Consider the following 13586-nt stretch of genomic DNA (forward strand, 5'->3'; position numbering starts at 1 on the left):
TGGCTGCTCTGCCCGTGCAGCTGGGTGGACTCATCTCAAGTCATCTCTGTCCCAGCAGAGAAAGACCTTGGTCCCCACCACCCCTGACTTGATTAAATTAAATGAAACATTCATAGCTCCTTTCACGGGCAGCCAGCCTGCTCCCAGACTCAGGGATGTCCATCCAGCTGGATGGCCCCAATACTCTACCTGGTGGAGAGAACACTCCACCTGGGGGTGGGAGGGGTGGGCATTTACAGTATTTGAGGACAAGCTGACTCCTCAGTCTCCAATGGAACTTCAAAAAATGTCACTGCAAGGGCAGTGGGCATGTGAACAAGGAAAGTGCCCTCTGCAATCCTGACCCTGGCTGGCAGAGGGTATCTGGTCCATACCCAGACTCACTGGTGGCTCAGAGGAACCTTCTCTGACAAAGAGGGAGACTGGCCCACAGCCTTGGGGGGACAGCTCACACAAAGCCATGAGTGCTCCGGCACTGGCTTAGTAACCAGTGACCCAAGGAGCAGACTTTCAGAGTGCCTCCATTTCCCATTCTGCCAGGGATTGTGCTGAAATGTTCCAACTGCTTTCATTTCACGTTCTTGAAGAGAGTGACCATTCCCCCCGTGGCCAAGAGCATTGGCCATCCCTAGAAAGGGCACCTGGCTTTCAGAGACAGGAGACAGCCAGCTCTCCCGGGAGCCCCCCACTTGCTAGGATTAATCCATGCACATGCGGTTAGTGTGGCCCGAGCAGGGTCTACCCATCAGCAGGGAAAGGCCGCTTCATGGTGGTCACTTGCAAATCCAACCAGGGACAGAGGGGAGCAAGGGTCAATTGTGTCATCCCTGACACCCCGCCCCCATTCTATAGTGAGTCCTTGTAAGGGAAACATGGTCCTGCTCTGGAAGAGGGGGCCATGAATCACAGAGTGGATGGGCAATGGGAAAGGCACAAAGAGCAGCCAGCCTGGAAACAGGGCCAAGGACCTGAGAGCTGGGGGCCTCTGGGGTCAGCAGAACTGGCTTCAAATGTCTATGGCTGACACCAGCAGCTGCCTAGTATGAAGGTCTCCCTACGGAGGACCTCTGGTACATCATCTGGAAAGCAGGTGATTCCTATCCCCCACATCAAACACCGCTGGTCTGAGGAACAGACCTCAAGCAGGTCAGCCCCCCTCCACCTTCTCTAGCCCTGATCTCCTCCCCTATAAAAGGTAGAGCAGAAGAACCCCAAAACTCCCTCCTGGCACATCAGTCATCCTCTAGGAGGAGGACATGGGGGGGCTTCCTAAGGTCACCCAGGTGACAGGTAGCAGATCTGGCACCATGTCCTTAGTGGGCTCCAATCCCACCTGCTCGAGGCAGTGAGGGACTGGAGGATATGCTGAATTCATGAACCCTGTGGGCCCTCAGGCTTCTTTTCAATGTGTCCACCATGACTGAGCAGCTCAATCTGCTTCATTCTATTAGAGCATGGCTCAGGAATGTCAACATGGTGAACCCATAAACACTCTCACCCCCTCTATCACCCCAAGCATGGGACCCACTTTCTTTTCTAGAATGTAAAAATGGAAGGGCCCGATTGGATTTCCAAGTCATCCCTGCCAAGGGGTGCGCTTTCTGAAATGATTAGAAATAATGACAGCCATCTAGGTTATCCCGCTCATTTGGCAGCGACTAGAACTAGGCCCCTGAAACAGAATCTGAGGCTTGTCTCTAAGGATGGAACAAGCCCAGTGAGGAAGGTGAAAAGCAGAGACTGTCACCTTATTATTCAACAGTCCATCCACCTGCAAGAAAAGTCAAGAGGGTAGCATTTGAAGTCTCGGTGGACAAGAACTAGCTGCCCGGCCTGGGCCCCCAGACCCACCCCCCCTTGCCTCCTTTGGCTCCAAGTTCTGAGTGTCTCCCAGGACCCCCAGCTCACCTCTCATCACCACCCCCAGCTCATTCTGGGTCCTGTCCCTCTGAAGCACAAGCTACTTCAAGCTCAGCTGACTCCAAGGCCCAGACTTTGTTCATAAGATTTGGAAAGGATTGGAGGTGGGGATTTGAAAGAAGCCCCCATTCAAGGTGGGCAGCCTGTGCCACATGTTCAGAGTGAAGGCCTGCAGGCTCCTAAGAGGGAAGCTAGTGGCCACAATCCTCAGCTCCAATCACCTCTGCTAAGCAGTGGAGAAGCATGAGGGCAGCAAGGATAACCTCTCTTTCTCTGAGCCCACACCAGCCCTGAGCAATCCTTCTGGAGGTTGGAGGGATGCTGGCGAGACATACTTACTTTGGTCAGGTATTCCCTCATCACCTGGATAAAGTAGGGCATGGCAAAGTCCAGGAGGCCGTGCCTCCAGGAGAGCTCCAGGACGACATCCGGGTGCAACAGGTCATAGCAGGTGAAGAGAGATGCAGCAAAGCACTCCCGCTTTCCCTCCTCTAGGAACCACTGCAGGAGGCCCTCGGCCAACTCAGCATCCCGGGACTCGGCTGCATACTGCATGGCGTCCTGCAAGGGGATGGCAGATGAGAGGAGCTTGCTGCCAGGCCACCTCAACAGTGGGCACCTGTGAGTGCAGCAGGGATGCCTACCAAAAACAGCCTCAACATCATCTCTCAGGAAATCTCCAAGGAAACAGCCCTAAGTAGAAATCAACAGAATCCACAGATCACTTCCTGCAGGAGACCCCAGCCAAGAGAACTGTAAGGAATGTTATAGCCAAACTCCAGAGGCCCCAGGGCAGTGGGTCAAGTATGGCGCAGTCAGAATCAGGATTCCCCCAAGACCCAGCAGCTTACACTGAAAGGAGCAGAGGACTTGCAACAAGACATCTATCTATCGCAAAACTGAGTCTGATCCCCCTTGAGAGGAAAAAGGGCCAGATCATGAGTCTTTCAAGTATTTGGGATGAAAAGATCAGAACTGTTCAAACACAAGGCTCAAGCATAATATAGTGAACATCAAAGGAAAATTGTAAGGTCTCAGTGAGGTGAAACTGGCTACATTTCTATATGGAAGATGATACGTACAGCCCTAAGAACTTTATTCCGATTATGGACAGTTAAAAGGAATTATGTGGGCAGAGGGCACAGATGTGGATAAGTTATGTTGGATGATCTAAAAGAATGAAGGGGTAAAGAAGAGGGATGGATTGAGTAAAGGGGGATGGGAGAGGGAAAATGGGGAAAATTTTCTCACATAAAGAGATTTGCAATGAGGAGCTTTTATACTGGAAAGAAAAATGTGAGGAGGGTCATGCTTGAATCTCACCCTCCTCAGAACTGGTTCAAAAAAGGAAGAATACACACAAACACACAGACACACACACACACTCACAAAGACATATAGCTTGCCCAATTAGGAAATAAGAATAGAAGAAGATAAAAGGCGTAGAGGTGAGGAAGGAGATGATAAAAGGGAGAAGAGATTAAGAGAGGCAATTATCAGAAACAAAATGGGCTTTGAAGACAGAATAAAAAGAGAGAAAAACAGAAGTGGGATGGAGGATAATACGGAATTAGTAATCAGAATTGTGAATATGAATGTACCCATCACTCCTAAAATGGAAGCAGACAGAGGAATAGATTAGAAACTAGAATCTAGGGGGCAACTGTCCCTGGTGGTGCAGTGGATAGAGCACCGGCCCTGGAGTCAGGAGTACCTGAGCTCAAATCTGGCCTCAGACACTTAATAATTACTGAGTTGTGTGGCCTTGGGCAAGCCACTTAACCCCATTGCCCTAAATTAAAAAAAAAAAAAAAAGAAACTAGAATCCAAGGAAATGTTACACAAAACAGAAAAACAAATAAACTGAGCAGGTCTATTATTATGCAGCTGAACTGAAGAGGGTAAGAGAGACAATCATGATCTTGGACAAAGTAAAAGCCAAACCAGACTTAATTAAAAGAGATAATCAGGGGTGGCTAGGTGGTGCAGTGGATAGAGCACTGGCCCTGGAGTCAGGAGGACCTGAGTTCAAATCCTACCTCAGACACTTAATAATTATCTAGCTGTGCAGCCTTGGGCAAGTCACTTAACCCCATTGTCTTGCAAAAAGAAAACACCCTAAAAAAAAAGATAATCAGAGAAACTCCATTTTTGCTAAAAAGTAACACAGACAATGAAGATTTAAAAAAAGCCCCAACTTAACAGCAAGTTCCCAAATACATAGTAAACTAAGCTAAATTTATTTTTAAAAAAGTCAGTGTTCAAAGGACATGGACAGGAAGTTTTCAGAAGAAATCCAAGCAACCTAGAGTCATATGAAAAAATGCTCTAAATCACTAGTTATCAGAGAAATGCAAATTAAAACCCCACACTTTTCAGAAATGACAAATGCTAGAGAGGGAAAATAGGGACACTAATTCATTGCTGGTAAAATGGTGAACTGATCCAACAGGAGAACAATTTGGAACTATGCTCAAACCTGTGCATACCCTTTGACCTGGCACCACCACCACCACCACTACTACCACTACTACTACTACTACTACTACTACTACTACTACTACTACTACTACTACTTCTACTAGAAAAGGCATCCATATGTACAAAAATATTTATAGCAGCCATGTCTGAACAAATTATGGCAGATAATTTGAAGGACTTCTGTGATACTCTAAAATGGTGACCAATAACAAGAAGAAGAAATGGTGAGTAAGATGATTTCAGAAAAAAACTGGACCTATATGAACTAATGCAAAGTGAAGTGAGAACAAAAGAATCATAGTGTTATTAACAGTGTGTGTATATATATATATATATATATATATATATATATATATATATATATTTTAGATTTTTACAAGGCAAATGGGGTTAAGTGGTTTGCCCAAGGCTACACAGCTAGGTCATTATTAAGTGTCTGAGACTGGATTTGAACCCAGGTACTCCTGACTCCAGGGCTGGTGCTTTATCCACTGTGCCACCTAGCTGCCCCTAGCAGTATATATTGATAATGCTGAAAGATTTAGCTCCTCTGGAGGACTTCCGGCCAAGATGGCGGAGAGGGCAGAGTTCTAAAGTCTCCTGATCTTTCCCCATCTATGATAAGATTTAGATCCTCTGATCAATACAACAAACTGAGATAGTTCCAAAGGACTCAGGATGAAAAATGTTATCTCCCTTCAGGAAAGGAACTAATAAACTGAGTGAAAATATGGAAACATGTTTGCCTGATTTCACATGTATAATTCATGTCAAATTACTTGCCTCTCAGGGACTGCGGTAAGGGGGTAGGAGGGAGAGGCTTGGGAACTCAAAATTTAAAAAGAACTTAAGGGGTAGCTAGGTGGTATAATGGACAGAACACAGCTCTGGAGTCAGGAGGACCTGAGTTCAAATACGATCTCAGACACTTAATAATGACCTAGCTGTGTGGCCTTGGGCAAGCCACTTAACCCCATTGCTTTGCAAAAACCAAAAAAATAAATAATAACATTTTGGAAAGGCAATGATTAAAATACTAAAAGATAATAAGTTCAAGGACCAAAGTTGAAAAACTTCTGTCCCAGACCATTAGTTTGCTGCCCTGAGCCTCCATCTCATTGTTTGAAGTGGGGCTGATAACTATGGGCCCTTCCCCATGGGGATGTTGGGAGGCTCCTGCATTGAACCAGGAAAAAACCAAACACATATATCCCCAAAGCTGTTACTAGGGTTCAAGAAGATCATCAGCTGATGGAAGAGACGAGAAGAAAACCAGCCTATAAACAAGAAAAGAGGCGTCTCCCCAGGAAGCTCCTAATCTGAGGGAGAACCAGGTTTCCTGTGGAAGGTAGGATGTTGAGGGGCGGGGGGGGGTCAACATGGCAGGCATGAGGGAGGGGGTTAGGGGTGAGGATGGAGACAGTTGGAGAGAATGGAAGCTCAGAATGGAGAGTTGAGGGGTCTTGTTCAAGGAACAGCCAAGAGGTCAGTGTGCAATGACCTGAAGAGTACATCTTGGTTGGGAGGTGTAAGAAGGCTGGAAAGGGAGGAGGGATCCCAGGGATGACTCCCAGGGAGTCTGTGGGCCGTGGGGTCTCTGGCAGCCTCCAGGGGAGAAGGCTGCTGTGCAATCCTGCTGGATGAGCCTGGCTCCGGAGAGGCCTACTCAGCATCCCTGCCTTTGTGTCAACCCTACACACGGAGCTGCTTTCATCCCTGATGCAAACCATGGCCCTCCTGGCAGAGCAACTCTCAGGGCACTTGGAGAGGTGAGGGTCCTGCATTCCCAGGTATTTTCAATGAGATGTGTTCGATGAAATCAGGCCTGCTGCACCACCTGCCCCCCCTGGCTTTGGTTGGAGGACAGTGATCCCTGAACACAAACTAAAGGGGCTTCACTGCAAGCTAACGTTTAGTCTGTTGTTGCAAGTTCTGGTCTGCAGAGCTTCAGTCTTAATGATTCCATCTCATATCATATGAGAATGAAGCCCTCCACCTTCCCCCTCCCCACCCACTGCAGGTCCTAGAAGAAAAAAGAGCTGGGAAATACAAAATACAAATGACACAAAACTGCCTCTTCCCTTCCCCCCCCATTTACCTCTCCTAGTGACAAGGACAATCTAGCAGGAAGGCCAGGATCAGTGTTGAAGGTGGACAATGAGGGCAGTCCAACCTGCTCAGGCACTAGGGTTAAAGCTGCTCTCAAGGTCCAACCCCTTGGATTCCACTCTAATCCAATTTGGGATTGAAGTCCAGAGGATGCCAAGAAACCACCAGTACTTGTCTGTTCTAGGTGAGTTAGCCCCAAACAAGAGAACCCTCCCCCAAAAAAAGACATTCTCTCAAACATTTAGACAACTACCCATAGCCCCTTGGAAGCCTTCCCAAAGGAGTGTATGAAGCAGAGGGTCCTCTGGGCTTAGGCAGAACAAGCAGCCCTCACAGAAAGAATCAGAGGTCCTTCAATGGGATGGGCCAAATGACTGCCCATGGCTGGAAGGTGAGACACCCACCTTATAGAGGCGGTCCTTCTTACAGAGCTCCACACTTTGTCTCCAGCGGTTATTGCCTTTGTACAAATAGGCCGCGATCCGCCTGAACTCCATCAGTTGGTGCCGCTCCAGCCGCTGAGCCAGGCCAATGTTGTCAAAGTTGTCGTAGGCATCAATGGATGCTCTCAGGCCCTGGGGAGGTAGGCTTGGGTCAGGAGGAGACCTGGTGGGGCAGCTTCTGGGAGCCAGGGACTCCCATCACCATCCCACTGGATGACTTCCAGGCCAATCAATCAACGGACCGACATTTACTAAGCACGTACTGGGTCAGGCAAGGTGCAGAGTGGTGGCCACTGGTAGAAAGAGGGAACGCTTGAGTGACCAGGACCTAGTTCTGTTTCAGGTGGGAGGAATCAGCAGCACCTCCAATCTCACACTGATTTGGTCCTTGGGAAAAGGCTTCCCTGGAGCCCATTGGCCCTGGAGGCCTTCAGCATCTGCCTGGGAGGCCATTGGCCTTGGAGCCAATGGCACTGGAGCCATCAGCACTGGAGCCCATTCTCACTGGAGGTCACTGGCACTTGAAGGCTGAGGGGTTCCAGTGTCTTTTACCAGCCTCCAGTCAGTTACAGGGAACCCCCCCCCCGTAACTAAGGACCCCAAAAGATGCCAATATCACAGTCTGCTGGGACATAAACCCCCTCCCCCACCCCTCTGGTTGTCCCAAGGCTGTCAGCGACATACAAGGCAAGAAGAGGACATGGGATCAGGCAAGGGAATGAACTGACCTGGTAATCCTCCTCCTCAGTCAACAGGTTATTGAGAGCCTCGTTAACTCCCTTATTATTATGACTCTGGACTGAGCGTAGGTAAGGTTTCACCAGAGGAAGCTGATTCATCTACCAGATTAAGGAAAAAGAAAAAAAGTCTGAAAAATCAAATTATTGAGCTTGGGACTTTGGACACCACCCCTTTATAGCTGATACTATAAAACCTCTCTTATAGGAGGTGGTTTACCTAATTCATCAAAAATCTCAGATGGGGGTCCTGGACAGATGGACCTCCTTATATTATTTTTTAAAATAAATTTTTTTTCAACTACAGGTAAGGATAGTTTTCACCCATCATTTTTGGGAAGGTTTTTGAATCCCATATTTTTCTCCTTTCTCCTTTCCCTGCCCCCTCCCTTTGACAGAAGGTAATCTAATATAGGTTGTGCATGTCTAACATATTTCCATATTAATCATCATAATTAATATTAGACACTTAAATATGGACTAGCCTTGATATGGGACATTAATGAAATGTTAGGAATGAGCCTTTTGGTGTAAGCACCACCCCCCCGACCAGGTTCCCAGGTTCCAACCTTCTTTATTGCAGCCCGCTTGGATCAAACTCCCCGTTTCATGCTATTGCTCAGGGTCATTCTACACCCCCCCCACCTGTTTTTTGCGAAACTCACCTTTGAAAAAAACCTGACTGTGCGGGTGTGATCCAGCCGAGGTGAGAGAACTAGCAGGAGGTCATTGATCAGCAGGGGCTTGTAATCCAAGTAAAAGTGCAGGGCCTTGTAGTACAGTTCCACGTTGGCCACCTGGGCAGGGCAGGCAGGCAGGCAAAGGGTTAGAGGCCAGCTCAGGCCTAACACAAACAAGGGAAGGATCCAAAGGACTCCAAAGGATTTTTAAAATTAGCAACTTCATTTCCCCCCCCCCCAAAAGTGAGGCAGCAGCAGTGTATTCCCATATACTGAGTCCAACAAAGAAGAATGCATATGAAATCATGACCCAAAAGCTTTTTTTTTCACATATTGAAGACATTCAACATATTACCTTTTTCAAAGTCTGGGCTTCTTTCTGAATCATCTTAGTTAACAAATATTTATTCAATGATTATTAATAGGTTAAGTGCTTGTGGCTCAAAGACAGGTTAAAACCAGTTCCTGCCCTCATACAGCCCGGATTCCAGTGGGGGAATCTCAGAGGGAAGGTGTTAACAGTGAAGCCCGAGGGAGATGTCGGAGGAGACTGGGAGGAACCAGGGAAGCCAGGAGGTGACACCAACTGTCCTCTCTTCTCTGGGGCTTTTGATAAAAGTTTATTTTGATTCCTTCTTTCTTATGCATCACCATTCCCATCTTTCCTGCCAAAAGCCTGTCCCCACAAATTAAAAAAAGAATCCTTGTAAAAGTAAGTACAGTCAAGGAAAATATCCCCTGCCCACCAGCTCTGTCCAAAGGGCCATGGCCGGAGGTAGCCAATAGGCTTCATTTGTTTCTGGAATATGGTGGTCTTGGATTGATCAGAGCACTGCAGTTCCTCCCAGGGGGTTTCTTGCTAGTCTCCAGGGTCCTTCTGGTCCTGCTCCTGCTCTGTGCCATTCTTAGGCCTTTGGGATACATCGAGGTTCCTCTTGGTCAGGCCTTGGCACACCCCTCCTCTGCCCCCCACATCCTTGCCCCTTCTCTAACTTTAATATATTTTTCTGTGTGCTCATGTGTCCTTTATGTATGTGTGAAAATGTGTAGATGTGTTCATGCGTGTATGTGTCTGGCCCTTCTCTAATATCTGGTATGCAAGGCAAGAGATTTTTCCCTGGTCGGCTCCCTTTAGCCCATGTTCCAACCAGCCATGGCACATGACCAAAGGAAGGAGAGAAGCAAAACTTTATAAAGCTGAGCACCCAAGGTCCTGCTTGCCTTCAAGGAGCAAGATGGTCCCACAGATGAGGGAGAAGGGATAGGTCTGGCAGAGGAGTCCTTTGGTGGAGAAAGTCCTGCTGGAGTGAGGAGACCCCCCGGGAGGAGACCAAAACAAGGGTATGGACAGGGGCTATCCCATGGCCCTCTCTTCCTCTTTTCTCCATTCATTCCCCCAGTCTTGCCATTTCTACCTTAGAGCATGTCTCCAATGCCCTCTTTTCCCTCCTCTGATGCTGCCACCCCCCTGCTTGGGGCCAAGTAAGACAATTGCTGGGGGTAGTTGGCTTCCAGGATCCATCACTTGTCCCTGCTCACTCTCTAACCTCTTCACACCTCACTCCCCACCCCTCACTCCTCACTTCCACCAATTGAACCCCTCCATCTCCCACCTCTGGACATTTTTCCTGGTCATTCCCCATGCATGCAATGCTTTCTGCCTTTTTCAAGGCTCAGTTCCCCAGACCTCTTTCACTTTGGTGACTCCAGCTGTGCTTTTCTGGGTGATGGGCTGGCACATTGTCTTCTCCATGAGATGGGAACTCCTTGAGGGCAGGTACTCAGCAGGGGCTGAATCAATGGATGCCAACCTTCTATCCTTGTGGCCCCCTTTCATCTTCCCTTTTCTTCCCCCTCACTAAACCTGAGAACAGGTCCAGATTTTCAGCCCTTGAGGGCACCTGCTTTTCTTCATTAGGATGCTCCAATAAATAGGCCTCTCCAGGCTTCTTTTGACAAGGGTCTGTGTCTCAGAATTCCCTTGGAAATGTGTCAAAGTCCTATCCCCCCAGGGATGATGCTCAGCTTGGTGGGGCACATCATACAGGGCCATTTCCTACCACTGGTCCTCTGCTGGAGGCCTCTCTGACCCCCCAGGCTCTCCTAGGACAACTCAGGACCTGTGGCCCTTCCTCTCTGCCTTCCTTGTCCAAATCCCCTTTCTATGCCAACATATTCCCTCCTAGGACAGAAGCTCCCCAATGCTCACCATTTTGGAAACAGAGTAAGCACTCTGCTCTATCATCACATCTTCCTTCCTTCTCTCATCTACTTTTCTAGGGATGTCTTTACCAGGAGTTCTGGGAGTTAGTTAGGGCCCTAGCAGTTCTTGGGCCTTAGGTGCCCCGGGTGGAATGATGCCCCATGGGATTGGTCACACATGCTCCTGTAATTTCCTAGGTCTGTCCTGTAGTTTTCTTCTAAGATGAGGTTGCTCTTTTAGGCCACAGGGATTCCTGGGTAGGCTCTGGCCACATGACAAGGCTTCCCTTGTTTTCTGATGCTATAGCTGCTTTTCTGCCAGGTCCCATTGCCTACTGTCCAGGGACTCCTTATGCAGCTCTGGGATGGATAACCTCGGTCACAGTGGTTTCTCACTTGATTTCTTGATCTAATTTGATCTGGAATATTTTTTGTTTCTGCTGCAGCAGCTGTGGGATGGCAGAGCCATTCTCTCTGTTTGGATGCCACCTTTGGATGCCAACAAGTCACTGTGACTGGAGCTGTTGAAATACCCAACTGGCAAAAATTCAACACTTCAAGGACCAAGATGGATGGGTGACAGTGAGAGGCAGAAGGGCTCTGCCCGTACAAAGACTGAACATGCCCTCTCATCTCAAACAGATTAGTTATCTACATGAAACAGCATGAAAGTCAGAGGGCCGAAGCAGTGGATTTTTAATTTAGAGAGACAGGTGGAAGACAAGGGCAACTGGGAAAAAAACCCACAATAAAATCCAAAAATATGAAAATGAACCAAAGCTGAAGAAATTTCTCCAAGAGAGGGCTGGGATATTTGCCTTTCATCCCTTCTCCAACCCAAAGAACATCCATGTGGAAGAGATGGAACAACGTGGGCTCTACTAGCTGGATTTGGGATAGAAAGAACAGCAGTGACCCAAAGAGGAGGATCTGCCAAGGCAATGCTCAGCTCTGTGTGGTTTTAATAAAGCAGTAGTTGAAACTCGTGCCATCTTCTGAGAGAGAACTGATGAATGTTAATCCAAATATACTTTTTTTCCTTGTGTTTTTTTGGGGGAGGGCAATGGAACATGGCTAATGTAGAAGTTCATTATACATATCTGTAATAGATTTCTATTTCCTGCCTTCTCAATGGGTAGGGGAGGGAGAAAATTTGAAACTCAATTAAAATAAACAATAAAATAATAATAATAATGCAGTCATATAGAGACATGTTTATCACATTGTGTGGCAGTGACAAAGCTGGCAAAGATTCCATCAGGATGGAAAAAATAGCTCCTGGTCAGGCTACAATTATGTGCAAAATCTAGTACAATGAGAGTCATGTACAGGTTCAAGGCAATCAGGGTTCCAGGGACAAAATTGAAGAGGCAGAGGTAGACAAGAATCTGCAGACTCTGGAGAGTCTCAGTGAACTTTAGAAGCCAAAGCTCCTCAGGTCACCTTGGGCTCTGATCCAGTCCCCCATCCAGGGAAGTGACATAAGCCACGGATTCTGCTGTGGTTAGAGCTCATGTGGAACCCTGGGTCCAGTTCTGGGCACCACCTATTGACAATGACCACTCAAGGCCACAAAAGTTTCATCTCCACAAAAAATGTTTAGTTTGGCATAGCAGTCGAAAGACTCCAGCCTGTTTTGGTTAAGCTCTGTTTAAAAATATAAACACCACTGGTACAGGGACCTGAGCCAAGCCAGCAGTGGGCCTCATCCGGGGTGGGTTAATGACAGGCTCTTCAAGCATCTGAAGGCCCATCATGTGCAAGAGGGTTTGACCGGCGGCCTCCAACCCCGCCTTGCTCCCTGGGCAGCCCTTGGCCAGCCTAGCACATCTGTGCTTGTTTTGGAAATTGAACTGAACTGACTTGCAATGGGGGAAAAGAGCAGAATAGTAAAGATGGGAGAGCCTCTCATGAGAAGCTACTAGAAAAGTGGCCCAGGCTCCCTGAGGGATGGGATGGGGAGGGAAGGGGGGAGGGGAAGGCAGAGTCTTAAGCCAAGCCCTGGTGGACAAGACGCTCTTGGGCTCCCTTCCAGCTTGAGAGATGGTATCAAAGTCTGGGAACCACACTCAGCTCCCATCAGCATCCAAATGAGGGCAGCCAGTGCAATGAGGGTGTACATATTACCTTAGTGATGATGTCCTTGAACTGCCCTTCTTTCCAGGCCTCTGTGGGATGGGCCATCATGGTGGTGATGGCATTATCATATTCTTCGTACTTATCATAGAGGAAGACGAGCTCAGCCCAGAGGTGAGCTTGCTCGGCAGCTCGCAGAACCTGTTGGAGGCGGGACAGGGAGCAAGGATCAGGGGGAGCCCTGGGCAGCAGTGCCCACCAGCCTCCCCCTTGGTGGCAGTCTCACCTTGGGAATGTTGACTCTGGACCAGAAGAGATCCAGGTGCTCTCGCATCTTCTGTGGCTTGTATTTGGAGTACAGGATGGCGAGCTCAGTGAACATCCCCATGTGGGCTCGCTCCAGACCCAGAGCAGCCTCCAGCAGGGCAATCACTTCTTCAAAATAGCCACGGTCCTGGGAAGGAAGAATAAGGATGCCCTGAGGACTGGGAATGTAAATTGGAAGGAAAAGCCTTCACATCCAACAATGCCAGCCCCGAGCATGGCAAGACCCATCAGATGAGACCGCAGTGGCCCTGGGGAATGTGTGACCTGGCACATGAGATCTTGGGTTCTGGCAATGACCCTGGACTGTCCCCTCCCTAGCTGATCCAGATGTGATCTGATGGCCCTTTGGACCGCGCCCTTCTTACCCTGTGCCCAACGTGGGGCCTACCAGATCCCAGCCCAGATGGGCAAACTCTGGAAAAAAGGAACATCTGCAGCGTGTTTCATTCAACACAAGCAAACTTCCACAGACCAAAGTAAAGGAAACCTCTGTGATATACAAGATAGACAGAAAGGCAGTTGAAGCATCTGCTAAGCCTTACTAGCAGGTCTAATGTGGCCGGTTGGGAGAGGCAGGTCAAGCCCACCCCTCACACAACACACCAGCCAAC

General features: G+C 48.3%; 1 protein-coding gene across 5 annotated transcripts in view; it reads right to left on the reverse strand.

Annotated features, from left to right (window-relative positions):
- Window positions 1-13586, reverse strand: part of CLTCL1 (clathrin heavy chain like 1) — an 81372-nt gene that overhangs the window by 2181 nt on the left and 65605 nt on the right. For 3 of the 5 annotated variants that reach the window (XM_074206456.1, XM_074206460.1, XM_074206458.1), the window contains exons 25-31: window positions 12935-13102; window positions 12700-12849; window positions 8356-8487; window positions 7682-7792; window positions 6915-7085; window positions 2260-2481; window positions 1748-1771 (exon numbers count right to left, since the gene is read on the reverse strand). In XM_074206456.1, coding sequence (XP_074062557.1) covers window positions 1748-1771; window positions 2260-2481; window positions 6915-7085; window positions 7682-7792; window positions 8356-8487; window positions 12700-12849; window positions 12935-13102 — 978 coding nt within the window. The remainder of the gene's footprint in view (window positions 1-1747; window positions 1772-2259; window positions 2482-6914; window positions 7086-7681; window positions 7793-8355; window positions 8488-12699; window positions 12850-12934; window positions 13103-13586) is intronic. The other 2 variants (XM_074206457.1, XM_074206461.1) reach the window with 1 other exon arrangement.

This window comes from Macrotis lagotis, chromosome X (genome assembly GCF_037893015.1).
Source record: "Macrotis lagotis isolate mMagLag1 chromosome X, bilby.v1.9.chrom.fasta, whole genome shotgun sequence".
NCBI lineage: Eukaryota > Metazoa > Chordata > Mammalia > Peramelemorphia > Peramelidae > Macrotis > Macrotis lagotis.